The sequence below is a fragment of the Giraffa tippelskirchi genome, chromosome 9 (assembly GCF_054371585.1).
Source record: "Giraffa tippelskirchi isolate mGirTip1 chromosome 9, T2T-mGirTip1v1.2.pri, whole genome shotgun sequence".
NCBI classification, from domain to species: domain Eukaryota; kingdom Metazoa; phylum Chordata; class Mammalia; order Artiodactyla; family Giraffidae; genus Giraffa; species Giraffa tippelskirchi.
Genome location: NC_137283.1, coordinates 14,114,062 through 14,139,861, shown reverse-complemented (window position 1 = coordinate 14,139,861; position 25,800 = coordinate 14,114,062). Strand labels below are relative to the sequence as shown.

Here is a 25,800-nt window from a genome sequence, read left to right as displayed (position 1 = left end):
TGTCTCCCGGCACGCCTCTTGTCGTGTCCAGCCCACGGGGTGAGCTGGTCGCCAGTTGCAGGAAACAGCCTGTGCCAGCGCCCATTTGAAGAGTAAATATTAGTCTTTTCAAGAGCGGCCTGTTCTCTGTCACTTGGCATGGAGGACACTGAACCGGTGTTGGGGGGGGCGGGGGTTGCCTCTTGGCCCCCACACCCAGATGGAATCTCTGGACCAGGTTACTGCCACAGTGTAGCTCCAAGGAACAACTCTCCTCATGTCCAAGCAGGTATCCCCTCCCAGTGACCATGCAAGCTGTGGGCACTGGAGCCCCTGCTTAGGGGAGGTTCCAACGGCATTGAGGCCCCAAGGCCCAGGATGTAGCTCTCACATACTGTCAGGGCTGCTGCTGCACAGGCAGGGGACTGGAACTTTTGACCCGGACCTCAAAGTCTCTGGGCCCCAGTTCTGACATATATGGTTTAAAATCCTCTGATGACCAGGAAAGGGAAACCACCTGTCACTGCTCCACCCTTTGGGGGTGACCTCATCCAACCACCCCAACCAACGGAGCACCCCTCCCCCAAGCCCTTCTTGCCTTCTTTATTCTATAATTTTCCTCTCTTATTTATTGACTCCTCCATTGGAGGCTCAGCTCCGTGAGCACAGGACCTCTGCCTTGGTCTCTGCTTGGAACAATGCACACGGCAAGAGCTCAGTCACTATTTGCTGAGTGAACAGAATGACGTTAATACTGTGAAAATAATAAACTGGTATCATTCTCATGCCCTAAGCCCTGAAATTGCACTCCTTTGAAGCCTTCCACCATGACAACCAGGGAAGGGGTGGGGATGGGTGAAGCCATCTCTGGGAGCAGGGAGGATGCGGGGAGGGGAGGCTGGAGGAAGGGAGGATGTTGGTGGAGGATGGGGGGAGAGTGGGGGGAGGGTGGGGGGAGGACGGGGGGAGGATGGAGGGGGAGGGAGGAAAACCCAGCTTCAGCTGGTGAGTGGTGGGAAGGGGAGGGGGCACATCTCTCAGATGCTTGTTGAGGTTTCATTCTCTGGGATGAAACCTTGAAGGGAAAGGAATTGAAAGCTGAAGCTAGAGGAGGATGTGTCCCCCTCTGCATTGGAAGGCAGCTTCCTCCCACCCCCCACCAGGCAGCCTGTGGCTCTCAGGTGACCCTGCTGGGTAAAAACAGTGGAGCTACAGATTTGAAGGCAAGAAGGTCAGAGTAGGCACCTTCTCTCAAGCCTCCTTCCACTCCCAGAGGCCTGGAAGGTTCCAGAAGTTCCTCTGCTCCATGGGGCACAGGGAAGGTGGCTGAGTGGGGACCGGTGGGCCTGTCCCAGCACTGCCCGACCAGTGCTGAGGTGAGAGCAGCTCATCCCCAGGGTGGGAATGGAGGGATGGCTGGAGCTGGAGGGGTCTGAGGAGCCAGAGTGAATTGAGATGGGACCTAGAGCCGAGAGAACAGGCTGGGAGCTCATGAGCACCTGGCCACCATGAATGTCCCCCGAGACCTTAGAAGACCCTAGCCTAGCTTTGTGCCAGGCTCCTCTCTCTCCTGCCACAAGGCCACCTGTATTGGGCTCTGCTTCATGTCTTCTTCCCCACCTCTGCCAGCTCCTGCAGGAAAGACGGGACTGACCCCACCTCCGCTGTCCCACACAGCTCTGGCTTTCTGCCCCAGGGCCTCCAGAGTCATTGTGGGACAACTCCAGGCATCCGCTTACACTCAGTCCTGCCCTGCCCAGCAGTGTGAGGGTGTTGCCACGGGCATGCCTGCAGGCGTGTTCCACCCACTCCTTGGAGGGTCCCTGTGAACACGAGTTCCCATTGGCAAAGCGGTGACCAGCTCAATAACCCGCCTTGATTTTTGGCTCTCTCGGTTTCCCTGCATCATATTTCTCTGTTCCCTGTTCCTGGTTCCTGGTCACGGGCTCTGATTTCTGGGGACTCAGGCCGCAAAGTCACCTGAGCCTCTGAGCTAGAAATGGCCCATTGGCACTTGGTGTCCCCTCCCTGGCCCCCTCCATATTTCCCTGGGTTGCAGGGGCTAGAAGGCCCAGGCCCCCTGACTGCTGAGAATTCAGATGCAACTTAGAGGGAGGCTCTTTGGGAGAGAGTGGAAGGCAGAAGGGGGGTGGGGGCCTCTCTTTCTGTGGCGTGGCAGCTGCTGGGTGGGATCTGGCAGATGTGAGTTTTTGCCACAGCAGCACGCTGTGTTCCACTTCCTTGTCACCAGATTAATGGATGTGCAACTCGGACACTGACAATAATTTCCTTCAAGGCAGCAGCTGGGGTGGTGTGACCATGAAGCTAGGTGTACCCTCGTTTCCATTCTTCCAAACTTGTATACGTTTACTTTCCTACTTTCAATCTCTTTCTGGGACTTCCCTTGTGGTTGGGTGGCTAAGACTGTGCTCCTAATACAGGGGAATCTGGGTTCAGTTCCAGGGAACAAGATCCCAAATGTCACAACCAAGATCTGGTACAACCAAGTAAATAAATAAATGATAAATGTTTTAAATCTCTTTTTGCACAGAGACTTAGAGTGTTTTCTAGGTCTGACCACTGACCCATCACTGGTTTGGCTTCCTCTCCTCTACCATCTACCACACCCCCAGGCTCAGATGGAGGGAATACAGAAGGCCATACACTTATCCAAAGAGGTGTCCAAAAGGAGACTGAGAGTCAGACTCTGTTGGTTGCCTACTCAATAGGTATCTTCCTTTATCAGGTCAATCCTTCTTCCTTATTAGATCAACTTGCCTCTGAAAGCCTGGTCTCTCTTACAGTCAGGGCTTGCGTGTGTGACCTAGAACTGGCCAATGAGCTTGAAGAGAGTATATAGAAAGCAGGTTCTGGGATAGCTTATTTTCCTGACAAACAGAGACACACAGGAAGCACTCTCCTCCCTGCCAGTGAATGGGGTCCTGTGAGAATGTGATGCTTGGAGCAACAGCAACCATCTTGCAATCAAGAGACAATAAGTCTGAGGACAAAAGTCAACACATTGAGGATGGTAGAGTGGACAGGTAGGAAACACCAAGGTCTAAGTTGACATTTATTTAGCCTCTGAATTAACCTGGGAGCTCCCTACTTCTAGTGGGCGTCACCCTGGCAGGGCCCCTTCCCTCTGGGCCACATAGAGTCTGGCTCAGAACTCTTCCCATGCCAATATGCTGACCTCAGAGACACTGGGACCTCTGGAAGCTGGGCTGGGACTACGGTGAGGCAAGTGAGGCACTGTTTTTGGATGCAAAACTTAAGGGGGTTGCAAAAAACTCAGTGGTAATCAGGATAAGTATTTTAATGCAATGTTTAAAGAAATCAAAACTAACGTCAAAACACAAAATGAACAAAAAAAAATCAATCAAGATTTTGAAATAAAAACAATAAAGATTCAGGGTCATCAGTTAGGTCTGTACAGGGCAGACCTAGTTAGGTCATCAATTAGGTTTCTGTACAGGGCAATCCCAGTGAATCTGACCTATGACAATTCATATAATGAGGCAGGGTTCTGGGGCTGTGAGAACTGAGATCAAGGCTGGGCTGCACTGATGACTTACTGGAGATCCCAAGCACATCCCTTCCCTCCTCTCTGGATTTCATCTGTCCTGCCTGGGGGCTGAGGCATTGCCTGGATGGCCTCCTGACCCATCTTCCTCATCCCCCCATGGCCTGCAGAGGGTTCTGTCCCTTTTTCTGGGAGGCTGCGTCTCCCAGGCCATCGACTCCTGGCTATTAATATCTCAGCCATCCCTGGCCTGATCAGGGTGTTTAATGACTGCCAGCTGTGGCTCCGGCCCCCTCCCCCGGGAGAGATAAGAGCAGTTCCTGTTCCCACATGGAGGGAACAGCAAGGAGCAGTGGGGGGGGAGGGCGCTGTCATTGCCCACTAAACTGGGCCCTGGGCAAGTGATGGGAACTGAGGCACAGATACCAGCTCTTCACTCCAACCACCCCCGTCTGCCAGCCAGATGGAGGTGCCTGGGGATATAGACTCCCCGCGCCCACCCCCGGGGGCTGCTCTGGTCTCCCTACCTCCTGCCTGGGCTCTGTCCCCTTAGGTCAGGTTCCAACGGTCTTGGGTCTTCTCCCCAGGTACCCCACAGACCTTACTTCAGCATGTTCCAAACCAGGTCCTCCTCACCTGGATGATGGACTGGCAGCTTTTCCTTGTCCCGCCCCTGGGATCCTTCTCAGCAGCCAGAGTGGCCTGCCCCAAACCCACCCTCATCCCTTTGGCTTCATTTAAGAAGCCCCCACTGAATTCCTGCTGCAAAGAGCCCCCCATACTTGCTTACTTAGATTCAGGTGACTCTGGCACCTCTTCTGCTCCCTTGGGATCTGGCGACTCCTCCCTAGTTCTCAGGAAGTACCCCTCACCTGGGAAGATGCTCCTTATCCATTCTACTGGCAGACTGGTCACCCTCCTTGGGCAGCCTGTCCCCTGGAGCGGCAGGAGTCGTCCACGTGGTGGCAGTCTGTGCCAGGATGGTGGAGGGGGCTACTTATCTTTGTCTTCACAGAGTGAGCCCACCTGAGTTAACTGGGCTTTGCCCTTAGGGTCTGGGGTCAGATGTGGCCAAGGGCCAGGGCCTCACCTGCGGGCCACCAGAGGTCTGGTTCTACCTGGGGTCACAGCTGAGGGCTTGGTTGGAGGGGCCATCCTGGGTCTCCTTCATCCCAAGCTGTACCTGGGATCATCAATCCTGTGTCCTCACCACCTCCTCTCTCTCTTGAATCTCATTCTGAAATGGATCTGAGGAGAGAGGCCTGACCTCTCTGTCACCTGGCCTTCTGGGGAAGGACCTCCACTCAGGTATTTGGGTCCCTAAGGCCTACCTTGGTGAAGTCCTTGAGGCACCCACCAGGTGGCGGTAGAGATGAGCTGGTCTGGTCTGACAGTGCCAGGAAAGGCAGGAGAGGTATTGGCGAGCTGGAGGAAAGAGGGGGTGCAGGAGAAATTCTGCTCGTGGTCACCCCTATTATACTCCCAGTTTGTACGCAGCCTGGGATGTCTGCTCATGACCTCTGCTGGCCAGGAACCGTGTCTCAACTTCTCTCCATTCCTGAATACCCCTCAACCTCTGGCAGGAGGGGGGATTTGTGAGGGTGGCAGGGCCCCACCTCTGTCCTTCCTTTTTTTTGTCCCTGTCTTGGGTCTCTCTCTCTTCTTTCCACCCTCCTGGATGATAACTTTGCTTCTCTCCCCAGATATGACACACTAATGGTGGGATTTTAGGCAGAGTGGTGAATGGGCCAGGACCAGGCAGAAAGTTTGCAGGAAGGGGAACCCAAGGAGGTCAGCTGGAGCAATGGCTTTGAATCCATCCCTTGCTGACTGGCATCATCTTCTTCGCCCTGCAGCCTCTGTGTTTAAACCTATTAGTGGTGACATTTTGGTGACATTTATTCTGTCCTCTGACACCTGGACAATGGTAACATGGTCATCCCATAACCTGTGTGCTCCTTGGGTATCGGTGCCCAAACGTAACCATTTCTGGGACTGCGGACAGCTCTGTCAGTAGTTCCAAGAATAGAACTGTCTCTTCTTAGTTGGATTTAGGGGGCAGGGGGACACAACAAGGACGGGATATAACTTCACTACACTCAGAGGAGAGAGGGTATCGCTGAGCAATATGTGAGTTGAAAGCCCTTAGAACTGTGTATTCCTCACGTGGAAGCCAGAGGGGTGGTGGCGTCTGACTTCGGTGACGATTTTGACCAGCACTCCTTGGGATGGGGGATGGGGGGATGGCCATGAGTTGGAAGCTGGTCCCCATTTGATCCCACATGGGAACACCAACCACCAGGAAAACCAGGCTAATCCAACCTAGTGTTTATTGTCTCACAAGCCTGTTTGCAGTCCCTAGGGGATCTTCTGGCTGGGGCGGGGGTAGCAAGCCTTGTGGCCACAGGGGTGCAGGGAAGATACAGGCTGTGACAACCCCCAGGCTCTTGTCCAGAGGATACACGCGCCAGAGGACTCCTCAGACACATTCCAGGGAGGATGGGAATGGGGGTTCGGGGATAGTGCTAATAACAATACCAATGGTGATACAAATAAGCAAGAGGATTCAGCTGGTTACAATATATAAAAAGCAGCAGTTAAGAGTCTGTGCTTTCACTTTCCCATCAGCAAGATCGTAGTTCAAATCCTGTCTGTGTGACAAGGTGAGGTACCTGCTCTGTGGGAGGCTCACTGTGAAATAGTGCCCACCTTGCTGGGTTGCTGTGAGGATAAAGGAGCCTGTGAGCGTCCATCATCTCTGAGCTTGGTGCTAATAGTTGGCACATAGGTGGGCAGCTTCCATAGCCCATGAAGATAGGTAGTGCTGGAGGTAATCTCCTGGAATTGGTCCAGCCATCCGGGGGCAACTCCACCTTAGCGGGAACTATGGAGATAGCTGCCCTCCCCAAACTAAAAACTCCTTGTTTACAACCGCACCTGCTGGAGGCAGAAAAACTCATTCACTGCGAAGACCTGGCAGCTATGAGGAGGCACTGAGGGAGGGGACTGCGTGTTTGGAGAGATGCCTGGACGGTGAAGCTTAACCCAAAAGAACCTGATGTCAATGGTAGAACTTCAGGCATTGTCCAGGTGGTGGTGGCAGGTGACCTTTCGGGGCAGTACCCTTGTCGCCTGAGATAACAGCACATTCCCATATGCACTGTCTGGGGATAAGCGGTGGCCTTTCTCGGATGGGTCGGATGGGGTCGGATGGGTCAGGAGAGCTGGGGGGAGAGCTGGGGCGGGGGGTGGTGGTGGTATCAGGTGAGAGTATGCAGATTTCTTGCCCTCAATTGGCGGAGGGAGTCTTTGGGGGAGGAGTTTGAAGACTGAGCTTCATCCCACGTCTTCCAGGTAGGAGCTTCCAGTGTTCCTCCATCTATGTACCCCCGTCTCTCCAGGCAGGCGCAAAGGCAGCGTTCTCCAGGGCCTTTCGGGGAGTGATCTGGGGGCCCGGGGAAGCCTCCTGAGCTCGGGGCTGGGGCTGACCTCGCCGGAGAGGTCTCTGCCCCCGGTGCCGCGCGGGGTGGCGGGAGGTGCCGGCGAGAGGGGCCTCCCACCCGCTTGGGCACCTGGCGGTCAGACCAGGGAGACTTCCGCCTGGAAGCTGGAGGAGCGGCCGGCACCGGGGCTGACGCGGGTCAGCATGGAGACCTGCGTGCTGCACGTGGCCCCGTTGCTGCCTGCGGACGGGTGCTGGTATTTGGGGTCCCAACCCAAGACGCCCTGCAGGTGCCAGCGCCGCCACTTCCGCCGCAGCTCTGCCTGCACCTGGGAGAAGGGAGAGTGGTCAGGCCCGCTCCAAGGAAGCCTCCTTGGAGTCAGGTAGATCAAGCGATTGGAGTTGGGGGAGGTGGGAGCCAGAGAGGATCAGAGAATGCAGTGTAGGGAGGGAGTGGGATGCTGCCCGGGGTGGCTGTACTCTAGTCTCCTGATCCTTGCCCTCTAAATCACTTGAACTCATCCAAGTAGATTTTTGTCCTTTGTAACCAGGCTCCACAGTGACTCAACCTTCTCTTGCTGCCTCCACCGTCCCCGCTCACACTGCACATAGCCACCCAACACAGCACTTCTCACACTCTTCTCTCACGAATCACACGAATCCCCAGAGATTTTCTTAAAAGCAGATTCAAAGTCAGCAAGTCCGGGGTCATCCCAGAAGTCAGCATTTTAAGCAAGGCCCTAGGTACCATCACTGACGTACTAGTCTGAGGACCACCTTTGGCATAGCAAGGTTTGACTCTTCTCTGCTCTGCACATCAGGGTTTTTGGACCCTGGGGCTACCAGACTTCTGTTCCCTGGCCCCCAAGGTCTAGGAGGGGCTTACCTCGCCATTCAGGAAGCAGTAGAGGATGGCCACAACAAAACCCTGGGGAGGAAGGGAGCAGGAGAGGAGGAGAGGTGCGGGAGACAGACCTGGAGAGGCCCAAGTCCTGCCCCACCCCTGTTCCCCTGGTAAATCAAAGGGCTAAACATAGAGTAGGTGCTTAATAGATACTTATTACAATGAAAAGATTGGCGCCTCGGGGCAACAGGCCAAGGCCCCAGGAGAATCCCCTCCCTTAAAGCCCAGAGAAGAATGCAGCCTTACATCCACAGTTCCTACCTGGAAAGACCCCACGACGAGCTCAAAGACCATTTTCACTTCAGCCTTAAAGTTGTCGGGGAAGAAGGCGAACATGATGTAGTGCACTCCAAACAGGGGGATCAGTAGAAGGGTGGACTTGGCCAGTCTCCTGGGGACAGGGGAGGGGCAGGAAGTGGACATGGGTGTCCACACATGTGGGCACAGAAGACAGAGACAAGGACCAGGATGTGTGAGGATGGGCTGTGGGGTCTTGTCAGCCCTATGTCCACATTTCTGTTCCATATCTGCAGCACCTGTACCCTCATGCCCCCCGGCCCTCCTCTCCTGGACAGACTCAGGAGAGAGGGAGCGTAACTCTTCTATTTCACTTCCTGGAGGAGAGTACATAAAGGAAGGCCACTGCTGAAAAACCCGAGGATAATGTGTAACAGTGGTTATTTCAGGCTCTATGGCCACTAATGGGGATATTAAGCAATGGGAAATCATGGTTTCTCTTTCTCTAGTCTCAGTTTCTCCAGTCTATACAATGAGGCGAGGGTATGCTCAACATGGTCAAGTAAGAGAAGTGGTTTTTCAGTCTCTACATCATGTCCAACTCTTTGGGATCCCATGGACTGCAGCACACCAGGCTTCCCTGTCCTTCACTATCTCCTGGAGTTTGCTCAAACTCATCTCCATTGAGTTGGTGATGCCATCCAACCACTGTAAACTAAGAAGCACTTGGGGTGCTATGAAGTGCAATGTTTTCATGAGAGACCAATGCTTTACTGGAATTTGAGGGCTTTTGGGAAGGAAGGCCTTGCCATGGGGTTGCTGACCACATCTGTCCAAGGTCACTTGGGAGGATGGTGGGTGCTCAAGTTTGTGCTTGGTCACCAAGGGTGACTCAGGGTCAACTAGCAAAGCCCTGTCTTTGGCTTCTCTGCTGTGTCCACTTCCCCAGGAGTTGCTACCTTTTCTGGGATCACACCCCTTTCCTCCTTCTTCCCCCTGACCAATACACGCAACCCCAGCATTCTCTGAAAGACCAGCTCTTCCTTTACCACCCTTGTGTGCTCAGCAGGGTCCACAGTCACTTGAAATGACTCGCCCCTTTCCCGTGGAACAAGGCTCATCCTGGTTCAGGCCTCCCAGCCCCCTGACCTCATAGTTGGTCAGGCAGCGTGAACCCACAGTCCTCTGGCTGGGAGAGGTCTGAGGGGTAGATGTTTCTCTGCCTTTAACTCTCCTGCCCTGGCAGTCAGTCCAGGGGAGCCTAGCCCTGAGCCTAAGGACCCACAGCAAACTGTGGGCAGAAGAGCTGGCCTGGCCCCACCCACTCCTTCCTGGACCTGGTTCCCCACCACACCAATATCCCCAGCCCTGCCCACCGCTCCTTGACTGCAAACCTATCCCACGCACCCGCGACTGACAGATGGAGGCTTTCTTTAAATTGAAGGCTTGTGGGGAGGTGGAGAGTGGGAGCTGACAGTCCCTCCACAGGGAGCTCCATCTTCCACTCCCCCCACCTCTTCTGCCTGCCGACAGCTGTTCAGTTTCCACCTCACCCACGTGGACCTGGCGATGACCGGCTCACTCTGCCTCAGATCCAAGCCCTTTTGAGCAGTTGTATGTTTGGGGGAAACAAGGCCCCGCAGGCAAAGTAGAGGAAGAGAGGGCACAGGCCTGCTGTGCTAGCCCTCCGGCCCACTGCAGCCCCTGCAGGGCCTTCCTTTCTCAAACTGGAAGGGAAGCCCCGCCTCCACACCCGGCAGGAGGGAGAGCTGTCACACCAGGAACTCAAGTCGTCTTAGTCTCATCAGAGAGAATCGCAGGATTCCAGAATAGAATCCTAAATCCAGCAGCTCGTGACATTCTTTCTAGCCAGGAGTCTTTAGAACCACAGCACAGATTCCCCAGAGAGAAGCCAGGCCCAGGAGAACATTCTAGAATCCCAGGACTGAAAGGTCCTGGTGGGACGCCCCAGGTTTGTCTTGTCCATGCGGTGCAGATAATCAATCTCCTGTTCCCATCTGTGGGTGTACAGACCGACTCACCCTCCCACAGCCGCCCGCTTTGTGTTTCTCTAGTTCTGTCTTCCAGCCTAGTTGTTCTCATGAAACCTGCCGGTTCTCTCATCCCCACAAGCACAGGAATGCCCCTCACACCTTTCAAGCGAGGCTATGACCTCTGTCCCAGGGACACTACGCCCTCCCCCAGCCATGGTGATGTGCTCCCAAACCTGTGAGGAGGAGGAGGGAGTGTGTGACAATTTGGAGGAGACTGGGAGAAGGACATGGCAACCCACTCCAGTATTCTTGCCTGGAGAATCCCCAGAACAGAGGAGCCTGGCAGGCTGTAGTCCATGGGGTCACAGAGAGTCAGACATGACTGAGCAGCTAACACTTGGAGGAGACTATATGGATGCAATGAGATGAAGCCTGGAAACCCCATTGCACCGCCTGGCATGTAGTCACCGCCGTGACTACTCTCAGGGGGTACTGAGTCCCGAATATGGCTGTCTCCTTGGTAGACCTGGGGCTCGCCCTAGGCATCCATCTACTGCACCCCATTTTTGTGCCAGGCACTGGGCACGTGGTGTGAACAGGACACAGGTTATCTACTATCTTCTCGAGCTCCCTAGTTTAGCAGCAGATACGTAGCAGGACAGATCACCTTCTAGGTAAGACGTGAAGAGAAGTAGACCTGGGGCTCACGGGCCAGGTGAGGATGGGGGTGGGGACATGTGTGGACTGAGCCAGGCCATGGGGTGGAGGTGGGCAGAGCATGGTGGCTGTTTGGTGACTCTGGAGGGGAGCTTCTAGGGAATGGGGGATGATCTGAGGACTGGAGCTGGGATGTTGGGAGGGCTGGGGCCCTGGGCCTGTACTCACGAGTATGGGCTGCTGTCGCTCTTCCTGACATCTGGGGGCCGCAGTTTCTGAACCAGGATTCCAATGATGCGAATGAACAGGATGAAATTCACCTAGTGGGTGGGGGCCAAGGTTAGGTGGTCAGAGAGGGGAGGCAGGGTGTCTAGTCCCCTGGACTGATGGTCTTTTTCCCCAGGGCCCAGTTACCTGTCTATTGTACCTTTCCCCTAGCTCTTCCCTCTTTGGGAGAGTCATCTCCTGAAGTCAGGTGTGAACCCTCTTTCACACCCCCAAGGGTTGGGCCTCCCCATTTGCTTTCTCCACTCTAGAGGAAGAACTGCTGGGGAAAGGGTTGGGGACAGTCCTGCCTTAGGCATCTATCAGGAAGTCTAGGTTTCAGTTCTGACCTAGACATGAATGTCCAGTGGGACCTTGGTCAATTGTGTACCCACTCCGGGCCCAGTCTCCCCATCCCTAAGTGGTGGGAGGAGGCCTTACCAAGATGGAGGCAAGGATGGGGGCCTTTATGATCCACCACAGTGAGGAGTTGATTGTGTCCCAGCATCTGGGCAGGGGACGGCGGGGGAGAGATGAGAGAGCTTGTCCTCGGCCCGAGAGAGTCAGTCCTCCTCCCACGGTCCCCAGCTCTGCCCTGGAGCCCTTTAAAAACCACTGGCCCAGAGTCTGTTACTCCCCAGCCCCTCCTGACCCCACCCAGGGGATCTGCCCTGAGCGTCGGGAGCCAGGAGGAGGGGGCCGGCTGACAGCTCACCCATAATCCTCAAAATGGATCCTGATGATGGTCCACACCAGGGTGAATGTGCTGGGCACCCCTGTCAGGACCGAAGGAGAGAGAAAGAGGAGAGGGCACGGGAGAAAGAGGGAGAAATGAGGAGGAAGAACCAGGGAGGGGCAGGGAGAGAAAAGGGAGGGTTTCCAATGCGGTCACTCATGGTGGCATACACAGACAGGTCACTGTGCAAAGATACTCTACTGAGGGGGCGAAGCTTTAAGACTGAGGGACTGTGCCTGTCTACATAAAGGGGGAGTCTTTCTCTCCTTTTGGCAGAGGTGCTTTATAGATTAGCAGCATCCCTGTGTGTTTTGAGGGGTGAAGGGGAAGTGGAAGGATGTTCAGAGAGCCTGTCTGTCCCACAGGTCAGCCCGAGGTGCAGCTGGAGCCAGAGGGCGTCTGCTTGGCGGTCAGACAGTTGGAGGACTTTTCTCAGTCCTTGGCTGAGTGCCCTGCAGGTAGGACTCGCAGCCAGCAAGACTTAAGGGTGCAGGCTGAGTTGGTACCCCCCCCTCAAAGGGCTCCCCCAGCTTTGCCCCCTTGTTCCCATCCTGGCAGCCCTCCCTGGTACCATACCCCAGCCGATGAATATGTACCCCCAGAAGTACTTCCGCTCGGAGAAGAAGGAGACGGCGAGCAGGGTGTGTAGGTAGAGGCCCTCCACCAGCAGCCAGAAGAAGTTGGCCATGACACAGTACTGGAATAAGACCACGGCTGCCTTGCAGCCCACCTGCAGGGGAGGAGCAGGGAGAGGGCTCACTGGAGCAAGCAGGGGTCCTTGCCTGTCCACGTCTCTGTCTGAGGTGATCAAAAGGACTGCAGGATAGCCAACTTCCCCGTTAGCTCTAATTTTATATCACCAGATGCTTTGGAATAAGCTCACAATTGTAATTATCCACCCATGAATTTATTATCTATTTATCTTCCTATCTATATATCTATTAACTCAGCTACCCACCCAATCATCCATCTACCCACCTATCCACTTATCCATACACTTACCCACCTACCCCCAGCATCCACTGTCAAGTCACCTGTCTTTCTATCTACTATCCATGCATTCATCCATCATCTGTCTATTGGCAACCATCATCTTCCATCTGCCAGTCCATCGACACACTCACCTATCAATCTCTCCATTCATCTATTATCTACGTACCAGGCATCCACTACAGACCCAGACACCTGGACATCTCTTCATCCATTCATTTATCTACTTGTCCATCAGTCTGCTCCTCCATCCACCCACCAATATACCACACCCCTCTACCCATCATCTATCAATTTTTCTTACTTCATCCTTCTATCCTTCCACCTACTCAAGTCATCCACACATTATTTACTCAGCCATCCAGCTGCCAATCCACCCATTTACCACCTCTGCTACTCAGTCACCTTATTCCAATTACCATGGAAAGTAGCTGGAAGAGGTATAAGGGAGAATTCTTGCTTCTATTAGCAAGAGTCCCTTGAGTGTGTAGGGAGAGGAGCTGTGGACTCTCTCAGGAGCCTCAAGGACAGGGGAGGGTAGGGGAACCAGACTGCCTGTAGCAGGGGGGACTGTGAGCTCTAAAGCAAATGAGGGCATTAGATGGAATTGTTGGGGAAAGATAGGGACAGAGAAGGGGGATGAAGAAATCAGAAAAACGAGAAGAGGGGAGGGGTGATCTTTCCTCTTGGGGGCTGAAGAAGCTAGGTGAAGAATGGGTTCCCTAGACAGGTGAGTGAGGACAAGGGAGAAGTCAGGGACGCCCCTGCGGGAGGGCAATCAGGGGCTCTGGGAGGCCCAGCTGGCATGATCAGAAGGTCTTCTGGGCCCTCTTCCTCTCCCAGAAACAATCTTCCATTTCAGAGTGAGCCCGGATACATGTAAGCCAGAGCTTAGAGACGCCATCCTCCAGGAAGTCTTCTGTTTTCACTCCTCCCTGTACCCAAGACCTCAGGTTCCCACCATTCCTTCCTGTGCCCTTGGCTTTGAAGCGTCCTCAGAGAGCAGACTCCACTCCTCTCCTGGATGGAAAATCCTTCCTCAGGTCTTACTTCAGTCCCTCCTGCTATAGGCAATCTGTTTCCCCCACCCTCCCCCATTTGTTTGACAGCAAGAATAACTCAGATCTTTAACAGGACAATTATCTGTGCTTCTTCTTGCCTTAGAAAAGCTTCACAGAGCTGCTAATGCATAGAGAAGCCACAGTTATCCTCAACAAGTGCGCTGGAGGCTGCGGGCTGCTCCCCAGGTTCTGGGGCTCATGTCCCATGGGTCTGAGCCCAGCTCCCAGGCGGGGTCATCTGAGGCACTCTGGGAATGGCCAGGGTGGCTCCTCTTGGTGTTCCCTCTCCCTTGAGACACCCAAGATTCTATCATCACTCTCTGCAGAGATTCACTTTCAATCTCACTCTCTGGGGAGAAGGTACTGCTGACCCCTGAAGTAATGCACTACCTCTGAGGTCCCTCATGAGGCAATGAGTCACTGACCACAAGGGGTAGATGGGAGCCAGGACTGGTCTCAAGCCCTCTGTCTCCATTCAGGGCTGAGGGGCACTCAGGGAGGGGCTCAGAATCACCTGGAGATGGACTCCTTAGTGATGGGCAATGACTTCTTTAAATGCTCTCATCTCCCTTCCCTAGGTGGGTCCAGAGTGACTGACGGCAGGGGAAGAAATGAAGAACAGCAGGGTGGTGTGGGGTGGGACCGGCTCCAGGTGGCCATGGGGGGAGGAAAAGGGGGGCACGGTGAGCAGAGCCCTGGGGATGCAGATGGTAGGGAGGAGGGTTGGAAGGAAGCTCAGATGTCCTTGCATGGTGGGGAAACTGAGGCAGGGAGTTCCCTAAGTTCCCATGGGAAGTTAGCAGCAGGGAGTTCCCTAAGTTCCGATGGGAAGTTGTAGCAGAGGCGGGAAGGGGGTTATGGGCTGTGGCACCAAGTGTCCCCTTTCCCACCCAGGAGAGGTGTTTCTCATCGGCAGGAGGAGGTGTGTGAACCCCCAGATGGCCAAGCACCCTCTCCTGCTGTGGGAGGGAATTGGGATTCAAGCAACTGGCGGGCAGGCTCAGACAGGAGTTTGGCCATCTTTGGAGAGAGAGAAAAAGAGTGAGAGAGGGGGCAAGGGGAAGACAGGAGGGAGGAGAGAGAGAAGAGGAGATTCAGGAGAGAGGGCAGAGGGCGGCAGGCCTGGATGGGTCCTCACCGAGCCCTTGGAGCAATGGTCCGTCTCCCCACTGTTGAAGAGGGCCAAGTCTTTGATGAAGACGGCGGCGGCCCTCAGGATGAAGGAAATGAAGAGGTGCATATGGATGTAGTTCCGTGTGCAGTGGAGCTTCCTGTGGGAGGCGGCCAGATCTGGGAGGCCGAAGAAGGCCTCAGACCCCCACCCCATCCAACACGTCCAGTGCTCTGAGAGAGGAGAGGACTCGAAGCCTCTGAATGCGGACCCTACCCTCAAGGGGGACCCTGTCCCCTGGCATCCTATCCACATGTGCAGCCTGGCTTGCTGTACCTCCTTCCAGGGCACAGGCCTCTGGTGACCTACCCCCTGGTGACCGGTACCCTGTGAGGGACGAGACTGATACAGGGGAACACTTTGAGTGGCCTGCTGTCTTGAGGGGAGGCTGGCCTGGCAGGGGAGCTGGGGCAGGACTGAATAGGGGCTGATAGTGGAGCAAGGAACAGCATGCCCGGGTGCAGAGTGACCTGGTCGGTCTGCTCTGAGGCCTGTGGCTTGGGCTGGTCCTCACCTGAACAGGCTCAGGATGGCCGTGGCGACCAGGAGGGTGGCGAGGGACAGGCTGTAGCCGATGGTGTAGCCGGTCTTCACGGAACTGTAGAACACTGTCTGCTGCTGCTGGAGGGAGGGGGGCGAGGATCTTGGGTGGGGTGAGGGGCGCTCACCTAGGGGCAGGGTGCCCTATACATCCTGCCTCCCTCCCCTGCCTTGGCAGATGAGGAGGCTGAGGCCTGGGGCTCCCAGTCCCCAGACCCCCTGATTCCCTGCTTTCCATGGACGAATCAGGGCTGCTTCCCATGGTGGGGGCAGGGGGTTGATCTCAACTCTTTGCTCCTTCACAGGAGAAATGTCAGTGGGGGAAGGAGCAAAAATGCCACACGTTCCACTGGCCCATCCATTCATTCTTCAGTCGTGTGTCCAGCAGACCTTCTGGGCTAACTCTGGGCTTGGTATTCTTGGGCGTAAGACTGCTCACCCTTCAGACCCTCAAGTGAAGCCCTCCCTTCCCACTGAAGACAATGGTAAAGAAGACACTGTTGTTGTTTAGCCGCTAAGTCTTGTCTGACTCTTTGTGACCCCATGGACTGTAGCCCTCCGGGCTCCTCTGTCCATGGGATTTCCCAGGCAAGAATACTGGAGTGGGTTGCCATTTCCTCCTCCAGGGTATCCTCCCGACCCAGGGATCGAACCTAAGTCTCCTGCATTGAGAGGCAGATTCTTTACCACGGAGCCTCCACGGAAGCCCAAAGAAGACACTAGGGGTGGGTGGTGTCACAAATTTGTGACTTGTCGGGGCTGGGATTGGCAGGAGGAGGGCATTCTGGCCTTTCTGGGGAGGTGGGACAAAGCTGGATGCCGAGGGCTTCCTGCTGCCCCCTCCTCGTGGACGCACATACAAAGCCACGGTCACTGGGCAATGCTTCCCTCCTCCCCGCCTCCCACTCCCTGCTGGAACAGAAGCCAGTGGTTAGAAAGGATTTAGTGGATTTAGATCCTGCCTGAGGATCTGGTGGGCTTTGAAGGCCTCTGAGAAAATTGCTGCCCTCTTGGGAGGAGTAAAAGTCCCTATCTGTGAAGGGCATCGGGAGTGGGACAGAAGTCATCCCAGACAGCCAGACTGTGTTCACACATCAAAGCTGTGAGGGGCTCCTAGCTCGGGACTTCAATCATATTCCAGCCTCCCCATCAGTATCTCTCCCTGGCTCCTGGCCCCACATGCTTAGAGAGACCACTGATGGCAGATCCCTGCCCTGGGACTGAGGAAAATGGCCCTGGCCCTGTTTCTGACTGGCTGCTGGGTATCTGAGGCCAGTTGCTTCCAGGATCCGCACCTTGGTTTCCCTTCTGCATGAGACAGGGGGGCGGGTTCTGTCTGCCCTGCCATGTCTAGGGCTGGAGCAAGGTTCCTGTGAAGGAGTGGGGTGGGCTGGCCTCAGGGTGATGCTTCAGCTTTGCTGCTGTGTATCATTCTGCTGGAAGCCCCCTCCTGGACCCTTCAGGGGAGCCGGGGGATGAGCCCCTGGGAATGTGGGCCTGGAGAGGGAGGAGGCTTGGGGAGGGCAGATGCCAGAAGTCCTGGCTCCTACAGAGGGCAACCATGCCCCTTGGTGGGAGAGAGTGGAAGGAGCCAGCAGGCCCCGGCACTTGTGTGTGTGTGTGTGTGTGTGTGTGTGGTGCATGGAGGCCCACCTCATCCAAACTCGATGAATTGTCATCCAAGCCACAGGCAACGGGGTAGGGGCCAGGCTCCAGGGGCGTCCAGCCCGCTTCGGTGCAGCTGCGGCTCACGTTGCGGCCTGGGTGGAGGGCGGGGCGGAGAGGAGAGAGGTTGAGGTGGGAGCTGGCAGGTTGGAGTAGTAGGCATGGAGTCTGTCTGTGGGCTCAGCCCTACTCTTACCACCCACTGCAGCATCAGGTTCCGGCTGTTCTGACCTAGATGCCCAGGACATCATGGGGCAGCCTGGGGCAGGGAGAAGCCCTTCCAGGGCTGCCAGCGGACCCTCCCACACAGATGACAGGGCAGACATTCCTGCTCCTTGCTGTGTATAAACCTGACCTCAGGGCAATTTAAACCCTGATCCTCATCACAGGCAGCCTGGCTTGGCACAGACTGATCCCTGACCCTTGGCATGAGCTGAATGCTGACCCCTGTCACAGGGCCATGGATGCTACTGTGTCAGATGGTTTCTTGGTCCCATGTGTACAGACAGCAGCCTTCTGGCTGGGGTAAGGGGCCCAGGCCTGCCCAGTCCTCCTGAGTCAGTCTGCTTGGACCTATGGGTCTGGGTTTCCTCCCATACCCTGGGGCCAGGGGTTCAGATGTGCTGCTGGAGAGGGACCAGAGTAAGGCAGGAGGTGGGTGAGAGTTGGAGGACATCTTATAAAGGCACAGATGTGAAATCCTGACACATGGAGAAGTGGGAGTTCCTGGCAGGGGCACCTGCCCAGGCAATGGCAAGCATGAGAAGAATTGAGCCTCACAGGATTGCACAATCTCGGGGCTGAACCACTGAGGCTGGGTTTCCAGGGCAGTGCACTGTCCTCTGTCCCTGGAGGCCCAGGGCTGCAACCAAGGGACAGGACCATTAATGGGCCATGTGAGGTGAGGGGTACCCCCTAGGCTCCCCCTCTTCAGGGCAGGGAGGGGCTGGATAGGAAATGGGTGAGACAAAGAAGAGCCCCCTCGCCTCTATCCCAGGACTCCTTACAGAGATACTGGGTCCAGGAGAGAGCCCGCCTGCCAGGCTTGTTGTGGGGGAGGGAGGGAGAAGGTGGAGGGAGACAAGGAGGAGGAGGAGAAAAGGAGAGGGAGAGAGGATGAGAGGAGAGAGAACAGGTAGGAGGAGGAGGTAAGAAGTTGAGAAAGAAGGTGGGAGGAGAGAAGATTAGGGAAAGAGATAAAGCGAGTTGATGAGGAAGAACTGAGAAAGAAGATGGCTCCTGACATCCTTGCCCTCTAGCTGCTTTCTCACCTGAACCACCACTGTCAGCACCACCATCAACATCGTCACCATCACCATCATCACCATCACCATCATCACAACAGACGAAAAGTTTTGAGAACTTTCCCCAGGTATACTGGGTAGAGTACTTCGGGCACATTATCTTTTTGGAGCCCCTCAATCACAGTTGGGAAGCCAAGCTCCAAGAGGCTGGTCACTTTTCCAAGACCACATAGAAGATACAGGGTAGAACAGATGTGGTCCCCACAGTCTTCCCAGGTAACTTTGACTCTCATCTGAACTGAGGTGACTGAGGACTTAGTTCAGGTGTCCAGGTGCAGAACTGTAGGAGGCGGGAGGTGTCAAGATATCCTGAGCTCAGGGAGGGTCCCTGTGCATGTTTAATATTTCAAAACTTTGCCATGTGCTCAGAGCATCCCAGGTAACTCCCTATTCACTATTTCCGTGAATCCTCCTGGCTGCCATTTGAAGGAGGTGCTCGTCATCCCACTTTCTGGATAGGAAACTGAGGGATGGCTAGGGGTGGGGGGATCTCCAGGAAGGAGCAGTTGGCTGGATCTCTTTCCACTGTGAGGTTCCTTCCTGCCACTGTGGCAGGAAGGACTTTGAAGAGGAAGGGGCACAGGGCTAGGCCAGTTTCCTGGCTTACACTTTTTTCATCTAGTTTCCCGGGAAAACAAACCCTCTTTCCCTTACAGATTCAGCCCCTAACCCAGTCTTCTATTCCTCACCATCATTTTCAGAGGCTAAGGCCACCAAGGATAGCTGTGCAGGTTGTTCACTGCACAAGGGCATCTGGCTGATGGACACCGAGGGGTAAAGTGTACTTCCTATTCAGTTTGTGATAAGGTGGGTTCAATGAGAGGTTGACTCCACCTGAGGAAGAGCTGCCTTCTCTCATCTGCCCGAGGGCTTGGTGGGGGCCCCAGTGAGACTGGCAGCCTCTGCATTAGCCAGATGGTGGGCTGGAGTTCCGGTTCTCAAGTGAAGAAGCTGCCTTCTCAATTCCAGCAGGGAAGGCAGGAAGAGCCTCATGAGGGATGCAATTAGCATAGTGTCAGAGTGGAACGGAATTAGCGGGCGCTTCCAGGGATCCAAAGAAAGGCTGGTTGCCAGGCTCTGCTGAAGGGAGCATGATGAGAGCTGCCCCAGGGAGCTCAGCTCCTACCTGCCCAGGTGCTGGGTCCCCCTAGAAGAGGGCTGGGCTAGGTGGGTGCTGGTCTGGACTGTGACATGCCTGTGGCTGAGGCATGTCATGGAGGCCACCCTCAGGGAGAGCACCTAGATCTCCTTGACTGCTGAGGATGCAACCCTGAGCACTGGGGAGCAAAACATGACTGCCTCGAAGAGACCATTTGCTCCCCTTCCCATTCTCACTTTACAAACAGGGAAATAGGCCCAGAGGGGGAAAGGTCACCTGGAGAGACTTTTTGCTCATCCTCTCAATTCTTATCTAGGTCCTGTCCATCATCACCCCTTCCCACCCCAGCCCTGCTCCTCCCTCTGTCCTCCCCCAGATCATCAAACCCATACCTGAGTGAGGCACACGTGATCCCTCCCTCCCTCTTCCCCCACCTTCCTGCTTCCCTCCCCTGACTTGCTGTCCACCCAGGTCCAAACCATCATCATCTTTCCTCTGCCCTGGGGTTGGGTTTTCCCATCTGTACTCCCAGCATCCTCTCTTCTCACAGAAACCAGTTATCACTTAAAAATTCCCAACTGGACGGTGTCCATCACCTGCTTAACCTCCGTCATGGCTTCTGAGTGAACTTAGGGAAAGCCCATGTCCTGTCAGTACTCCAGGCCTCTGCCCGCCTGGTCTCTGTTCTCTCCTCCCTCCCTTGAGCTCATGTGGCCTCCACTGAGGTTCCTCAGGGCTCATACCATGGGCTGTGGATCCTCTCAGCAAACCCCCGGCCAGGATCTTTCAGACTCTTTCCCAGCCCAGGTCTTCAGACAGCAGTCCCAGTATCACCTCCTTGTAGAGGCTGCCAGGACGGCTGCCTTAGGCTGCTTCTGCCTCTTCTCTCTCCCAGCACTGCTTACTACTTATAATATTTGCATGTGTTTTCTTGCTAAATGTCTCTCCAACTAGAACAGGAGCTCCCTGAACCCAGAGCATTTTATCCTTCTGATCCATGCTGTGTTTGTCTAGCCCAGTGCTGGTCAAGCTAGTAGGTGTTTAATGAACATTCTCTGAATGAAAGCATGACTGACTGTGTGCCCTAAGCCCCTTTAATTATTCAGTAGCAAGATGGCCCATTTCCTGAAGAGGTTCCCCCTTTTCTTTTCTGCCTTATATGTGCACATTCACTTAAGCAGGACCTGACAAGTTGTGTAAGAAAGGCCAGTTTCAGAGAGTCTGAAAGGTCATTGACTCCAGGTAGTTAAAGAATGAATCAAGACCAGCCCCCTAAAATGGGAACATGGGAGCTATAACTGTCAATCAGTTATCAATCGCTGAACAAATATTTAGTGAGCCCTTCCCACATGCTTATCTTTCTGGGAAGAGCTAATCAGATCCCATGAGCCCTTCAGAGAACTAATAGTGCAGCCTCTTCCAGGAAGGCCCCCCAGATCCCCGATTGCTCTAGCTCCTTTGAGCACCTCCTTTGCCTTCTCACTTCCTTGAGAGGTGATTCCCCACTCCAGCCACCTCTCCTCCTGCCACCCAGCTCCCGCCCTTCAACCTGAGTTTCTTACCTTGAATGGGGGAGAAGAGCTTAAAGATGAGGGGACAGGCCAAGACGACCACCTGGCCCCGAGGGGTCGCTGGCCAGCAGGTGAGGTTGTCCCACATCTTGCCGCAGCCTGTGGGGTGAAGGCAGAGGACACATGGGTCAGCGTAGTCACCAGGGGCCTCCAGCCTTGGTCCTGAGCCCACAGGTACCCACTCTTTTCCTCCTTGTCTAGGCTCCCACCTTGAGGAGCCTCCAGTCTGAGAGGGGAAACTGGGAGGGAGGAGAAGGAGGCATAACTACAGTTCCATGGTTTTTTGGTGAGAGACAGAGTTCTCCTTGTGTGTTTTGAACAGTGGAGGGGGTTTGTTTGTTGCAGAGATTGTGAGGAAGGGCTTCCCCAGCATTCGATGCACAGGCAACAGGGATGCCAGGCAGGCATTTTGCGCGGTCCTGCATGACGGTGAATTGTGTAGCGTCTGGGACTCTCAAATGAGTTGCTGGGTGTTTTGCACAGATGAAAACCTTTTGTAATGACTAGAGGCTAGACTCTCACTCCATTTTACAGATAAACACAAGGCACTTATTGTACGGGTTTGACAGTACAAGTTTTCCAGGAATGAAGCAGCCAAGTAAAGGGAGAGAAGGCTGGGCTTTGCTGTGCTCTGAACTTTACTAAGAGTTGTTCAATGTTTTGGAAAATCACATTACTTATGGCAATGCTGCCCATGAACCTGGGTCAGTGATGCAACCAGCGTATATATCAATCTACATTTAGAGCTGTCACATTCCCAGAATTTATATTTATAGGTACAACCTTTAGACTCTGTCTTGTTATCTTTTGGTGTGATTGTGCTGGAATGTGTACACAGTATTTTATTATACATGTCTTTATTCTATTTTTGTTTTGTGTTATAATTAGGACATCATTTAAAAAAAAAGGTGTATGTCCTAAGTTTCATTTTAGAATAGTAAAGGAGGCATTAGAAAATATTTGTTATAAAAAGGAGCTGTTGGGTATGATAGGGTGATGAATGTATTGGGGTTTATCTAGTTCTTGAGGAGTCTTCATAAAACTCATAAAACAACACCAAATTACCATATGGACTGTAGCCCACCAGGCTTCTCTATCCATGGGATTCTCCAGGCGAGAACACTGGAGTGGATAGCCCTTCCCTTCTCCACGGGATCTTCCTGACCCAGGGATCAAACGCCAGGGCTCCTGCATTGCAGGTGTATTATTTACCATCTGAGCCACCAGGGAAGCCCACCATAAAGCAACACAAATGCCTCCAATCCAGTCAAATTGTGGACTGTGACAGGGGCTGGTGATTAGGGAATGGATTTGGATAAAACCCTGTATCACAGGCTGTGTTCTCCACTGTGCACCTGTTCGCCTTGGCTGGTGAAGCCTGCACAGTGGGGTCTCTAGGGGCCCACTTGAATAGGCAGATGCCAATGCTGTTGTCTTGCCTGTTCAGGGTCTGGGTGCCCCTGAGGAACAAGGACTCCTCTGGATGCCCTCCCCCGAGGGAGGTTTAATTGTCTCTTTGCAACACTGCCAGTCCCATAGATTTACTCAGGGAACCCAACCCCTGAGCCAAAGTCAACGGCAGCTGGGCCAAACCCAGCCCAGCCCAGGTCCGAAGGTTCACACGTTCCCAAGAACGGGGCCTGGGAAGAGGAGGCAGAAGGACATCCCCACTCGGGGAAGAGACTTGAGCCTCTGAATACTAAGGTGGGCCAGCAGTGGGGAGGTTAGGGGTACCTTCTGGGGCTGCAGGAACCAGGGGGAACCTGCAGCTGAAGGCTGAGAAGACCTGGATCCCCAGGGCCTGGTCAGAGAGCACAGGGTCCCTGCTTCGGGGACCCCATCCACTACCACCCATCCTATCCTGAGTCTTTATGGCCTCACTAGGGCTCTCGTCTCTCTTCCATCTCTGTGCCCTCTCTGGAGGCCATGTAGCTGCCAGTCATATCTTGCTAGATCCTGTTAATGGTATCATCAGCAAACATTTATGCAGCCTTTATATGTGGGAGACATTGTTCTACCCTCTTTACACTAAGAACTTATTTAATCCTCCCATTTTACAGACAAACAACTGAGGGACAGAGCCATTACACAACTAGCTCCAGGTCTCCGGCAAACTGCTTGCCCTCTGCCTGGGCCGAAGGGCTCAAGACTCTTTCTCTGGGAATTCTGCTTGGCTGGACTGTGGATAGCCCTATCAATGCTGGGCATACCCTGGCTTGCAGGCCAGCTATTGTGTGTGGGTTCTTGCCAGGCTTCAGGCTCTCTAGATTTCCAGTGGCCACCTGGATCAGAAGTGGATTCAGAACTGGGTGTCCTGAGCTCAACTTCACCGGAAGCGGCACAAAGAGGAGGGAGCCTGGGCTCTGCGCCCCTGGGGCGGCCACACTTGGCCTCAAGGAATCTCAGTACCACTAGGGCTGGGCTGTGAACTGCCGGGGCACAGGCTGGTGGGTGGGGTGGGGCTGGGGGGAGCCAAGGAAGAGGGGCCAGTACCCGGTCAGGGAGGCTTCCTGCAGGAGAGAGCAGGGTCGGGAAGCTGAGAGGGGGTGACAGCCAAGAAAATGCTGGGCATCGGGAGCGCCCGTGGTTGTGAGCTGGGCCCAGGAGTATTCTCTGTGTGTCTGCCCTAGGGAGGCCACACAGGTCCCACCGCACATGTCACCAGGCCCACAGAGACCCAGGGCCCAGGCTGGCTATGCATGCCCACAGTGGGGCTGCAACCTCAATGGGAAAGAAAGCTCAGCCTGGGTAGGGGATGGCGAGGCAGGGTGGGGGCCTCTGCTGTGTCATTTTATAGATGTGTGTGCACAGACACACACACTGACAAGTATTCCCTGGCACAGAGAATCACAGACACACATGTAAACATGCATACAGGTACGCTTACTTGAAAATGGAAGAACCAGACATAAGCAAACACAGGTACAGAGAGACACACACAACTCACGTACACACATGTATAGACACGACTGAGGATACCATAGACATTCACACACACACACACACACACACACACCACACCAAGCAGACATATCCAGGCAGGTCCAGGCTTATACAGACATATGCCTCCAACACACAAAGACACTCAGAGTCAGACACAGAGCTACAGGCTCCAGAGGTACAGATGCAGCCCTAGACAGATATGGGCCAGGAGTGCACGGCCAGATGTGCATGAACACGCACAGGGTCCTGCACAAGGTCATGGGCAGACTCACCACCCACAGACCCTTCATGGCCTCCTCTGCATCTCAGGCCGACTGCCTGGTGACAGAGTGTTGGCATCCTACAGGCACCTTGCGCCAGCAATGACCTCATTGAGATCACAAGGGTGGCCTGCCCTCGGGGCCTGGGAGGTGCTCTAGTGGGGCCTAGAGTCTGGTGTCTGGGCCTCTCCCGGCTGTCGATGATCCTGAATCTCACTGTTGAGACTTTCCAAGGATGTGTGCAGCCTGGTCTTGACTTCCTGCCACAGAGGCAGGGGCAGGGGCTGTACAAACTGTAGGCAGCTGGCTAACCCTCCCCTGGGCCATAGTTTCAGGGTCCTGGGAGACAGAGGGCCATCCTTCCTTGAGAGCTGGGAGAGGCAAAGGCCATCTGTGATGTTGCACACACTCAGTGCTGCAGGAGGTGGGAATCAGAGCCCAGAAGGAGGGACTTAGGCTGGGGTTCATGACTGTCAGCCTCTGTGAGATGAGGGGACAGGGAAGCCAGGAAGAACAGATGCTCCCTGCTCTTGAGCCAGGCTGCTATGTAGCTGTAACCTCGGCTTCAGGGAGGTGACCTCTGGGAGAGAGACCCAGAGCTGCCCAGGCACCCTACTGCTTCAGCCCTCCCCCCACCACCCCCCCGAGAGGCGTGAACTCTACACCCACTCCCCACCCGCCACAGGCAGTTGGCCTTGGTACCTTCTGACTTCCCAGGCTCTCTGCTTCTCCACATCCTGCCTGCCCTTCTGAGTTTGGCTCCAGCAACAGCTTTTAAAGGAAACCCTCTATTTCCTTCCATTCTCACCCCACAGTTGCTGAGCCAAACTTGGGGAGCACAAGATTGGGGAGTGAAGACCAGAGAGTGATACCATGTGATCCGATGGCCTTGTAGCTAGGCAGCCTTGACCTGATGGTGGAGCAGGGCTCACCGTGAGAGGGAGGTGCGCTACGTGGAGCGGGGAGGGTTCTTTCTTGCCACCAGGGGCCTCACCTGCTGTTTCATTCTCCAGCTGTGTCTCCTCCAGGCACTGCTCGTGCTGAACCGTGATCATCCGCAGATAGTCACACTCTTCCTGCTGCAGCCCCACCGCCCAGCTGCCCTGGGGGAGAGAGACAGGGAGGGGGACCCGTCAGCCTCATTCATCCACAGCTTACCTGTCCATCCGGGGGCTCCAGGAGTGTGGAGCTAAGCAAGGCCCAGTTGCCGGACTGACCCAAGTTCCAGACTGAACTCCAGCCGCAGTCTGAACTCGACCTTAGACTGAAGTCTGACCTTGACCTAGATCTGACCCCAACCTCTTATCCAGTGTCCCCCGCAAAGCCCTCTGCTGTGAGGGCCCTGTCATGGCTTCCTGCTGGCTCCAGCAGTACCGTGGCTGTAACAACCCTGTCTCTGTGGGTGGCATAACTCTGGACAGAGGTCAGAGGGCCTCTCCTTGGAGCCCAGAGCTGGC

The 25,800-nt window shown here is 54.7% G+C and overlaps 1 protein-coding gene across 8 annotated transcripts in view; it reads right to left on the bottom strand.

Annotated features, from left to right (window-relative positions):
• Window positions 1–5,818: 5,818 nt before the first annotated feature.
• VIPR1 (vasoactive intestinal peptide receptor 1) overlaps window positions 5,819–25,800 on the bottom strand; it is a 33,166-nt gene continuing 13,184 nt past the window's right edge. For 2 of the 8 annotated variants that reach the window (XM_081527653.1, XM_081527655.1), the window contains exons 2-13: window positions 25,338–25,446; window positions 21,132–21,239; window positions 17,155–17,261; window positions 15,476–15,582; window positions 14,929–15,061; window positions 12,316–12,469; window positions 11,719–11,779; window positions 11,445–11,511; window positions 10,968–11,059; window positions 8,113–8,242; window positions 7,834–7,875; window positions 5,819–7,276 (exon numbers count right to left, since the gene is read on the bottom strand). In XM_081527653.1, the coding sequence (XP_081383779.1) occupies window positions 7,085–7,276; window positions 7,834–7,875; window positions 8,113–8,242; window positions 10,968–11,059; window positions 11,445–11,511; window positions 11,719–11,779; window positions 12,316–12,469; window positions 14,929–15,061; window positions 15,476–15,582; window positions 17,155–17,261; window positions 21,132–21,239; window positions 25,338–25,446 (1,302 nt within the window). In that variant the 3' untranslated portion in view covers window positions 5,819–7,084. Of the gene's footprint in view, window positions 7,277–7,833; window positions 7,876–8,112; window positions 8,243–10,967; window positions 11,060–11,444; window positions 11,512–11,718; window positions 11,780–12,315; window positions 12,470–14,928; window positions 15,062–15,475; window positions 15,583–17,154; window positions 17,262–21,131; window positions 21,240–25,337; window positions 25,447–25,800 lie in introns of those variants that run through there. The other 6 variants (XM_081527654.1, XM_081527656.1, XM_081527657.1 and 3 more) reach the window with 6 other exon arrangements.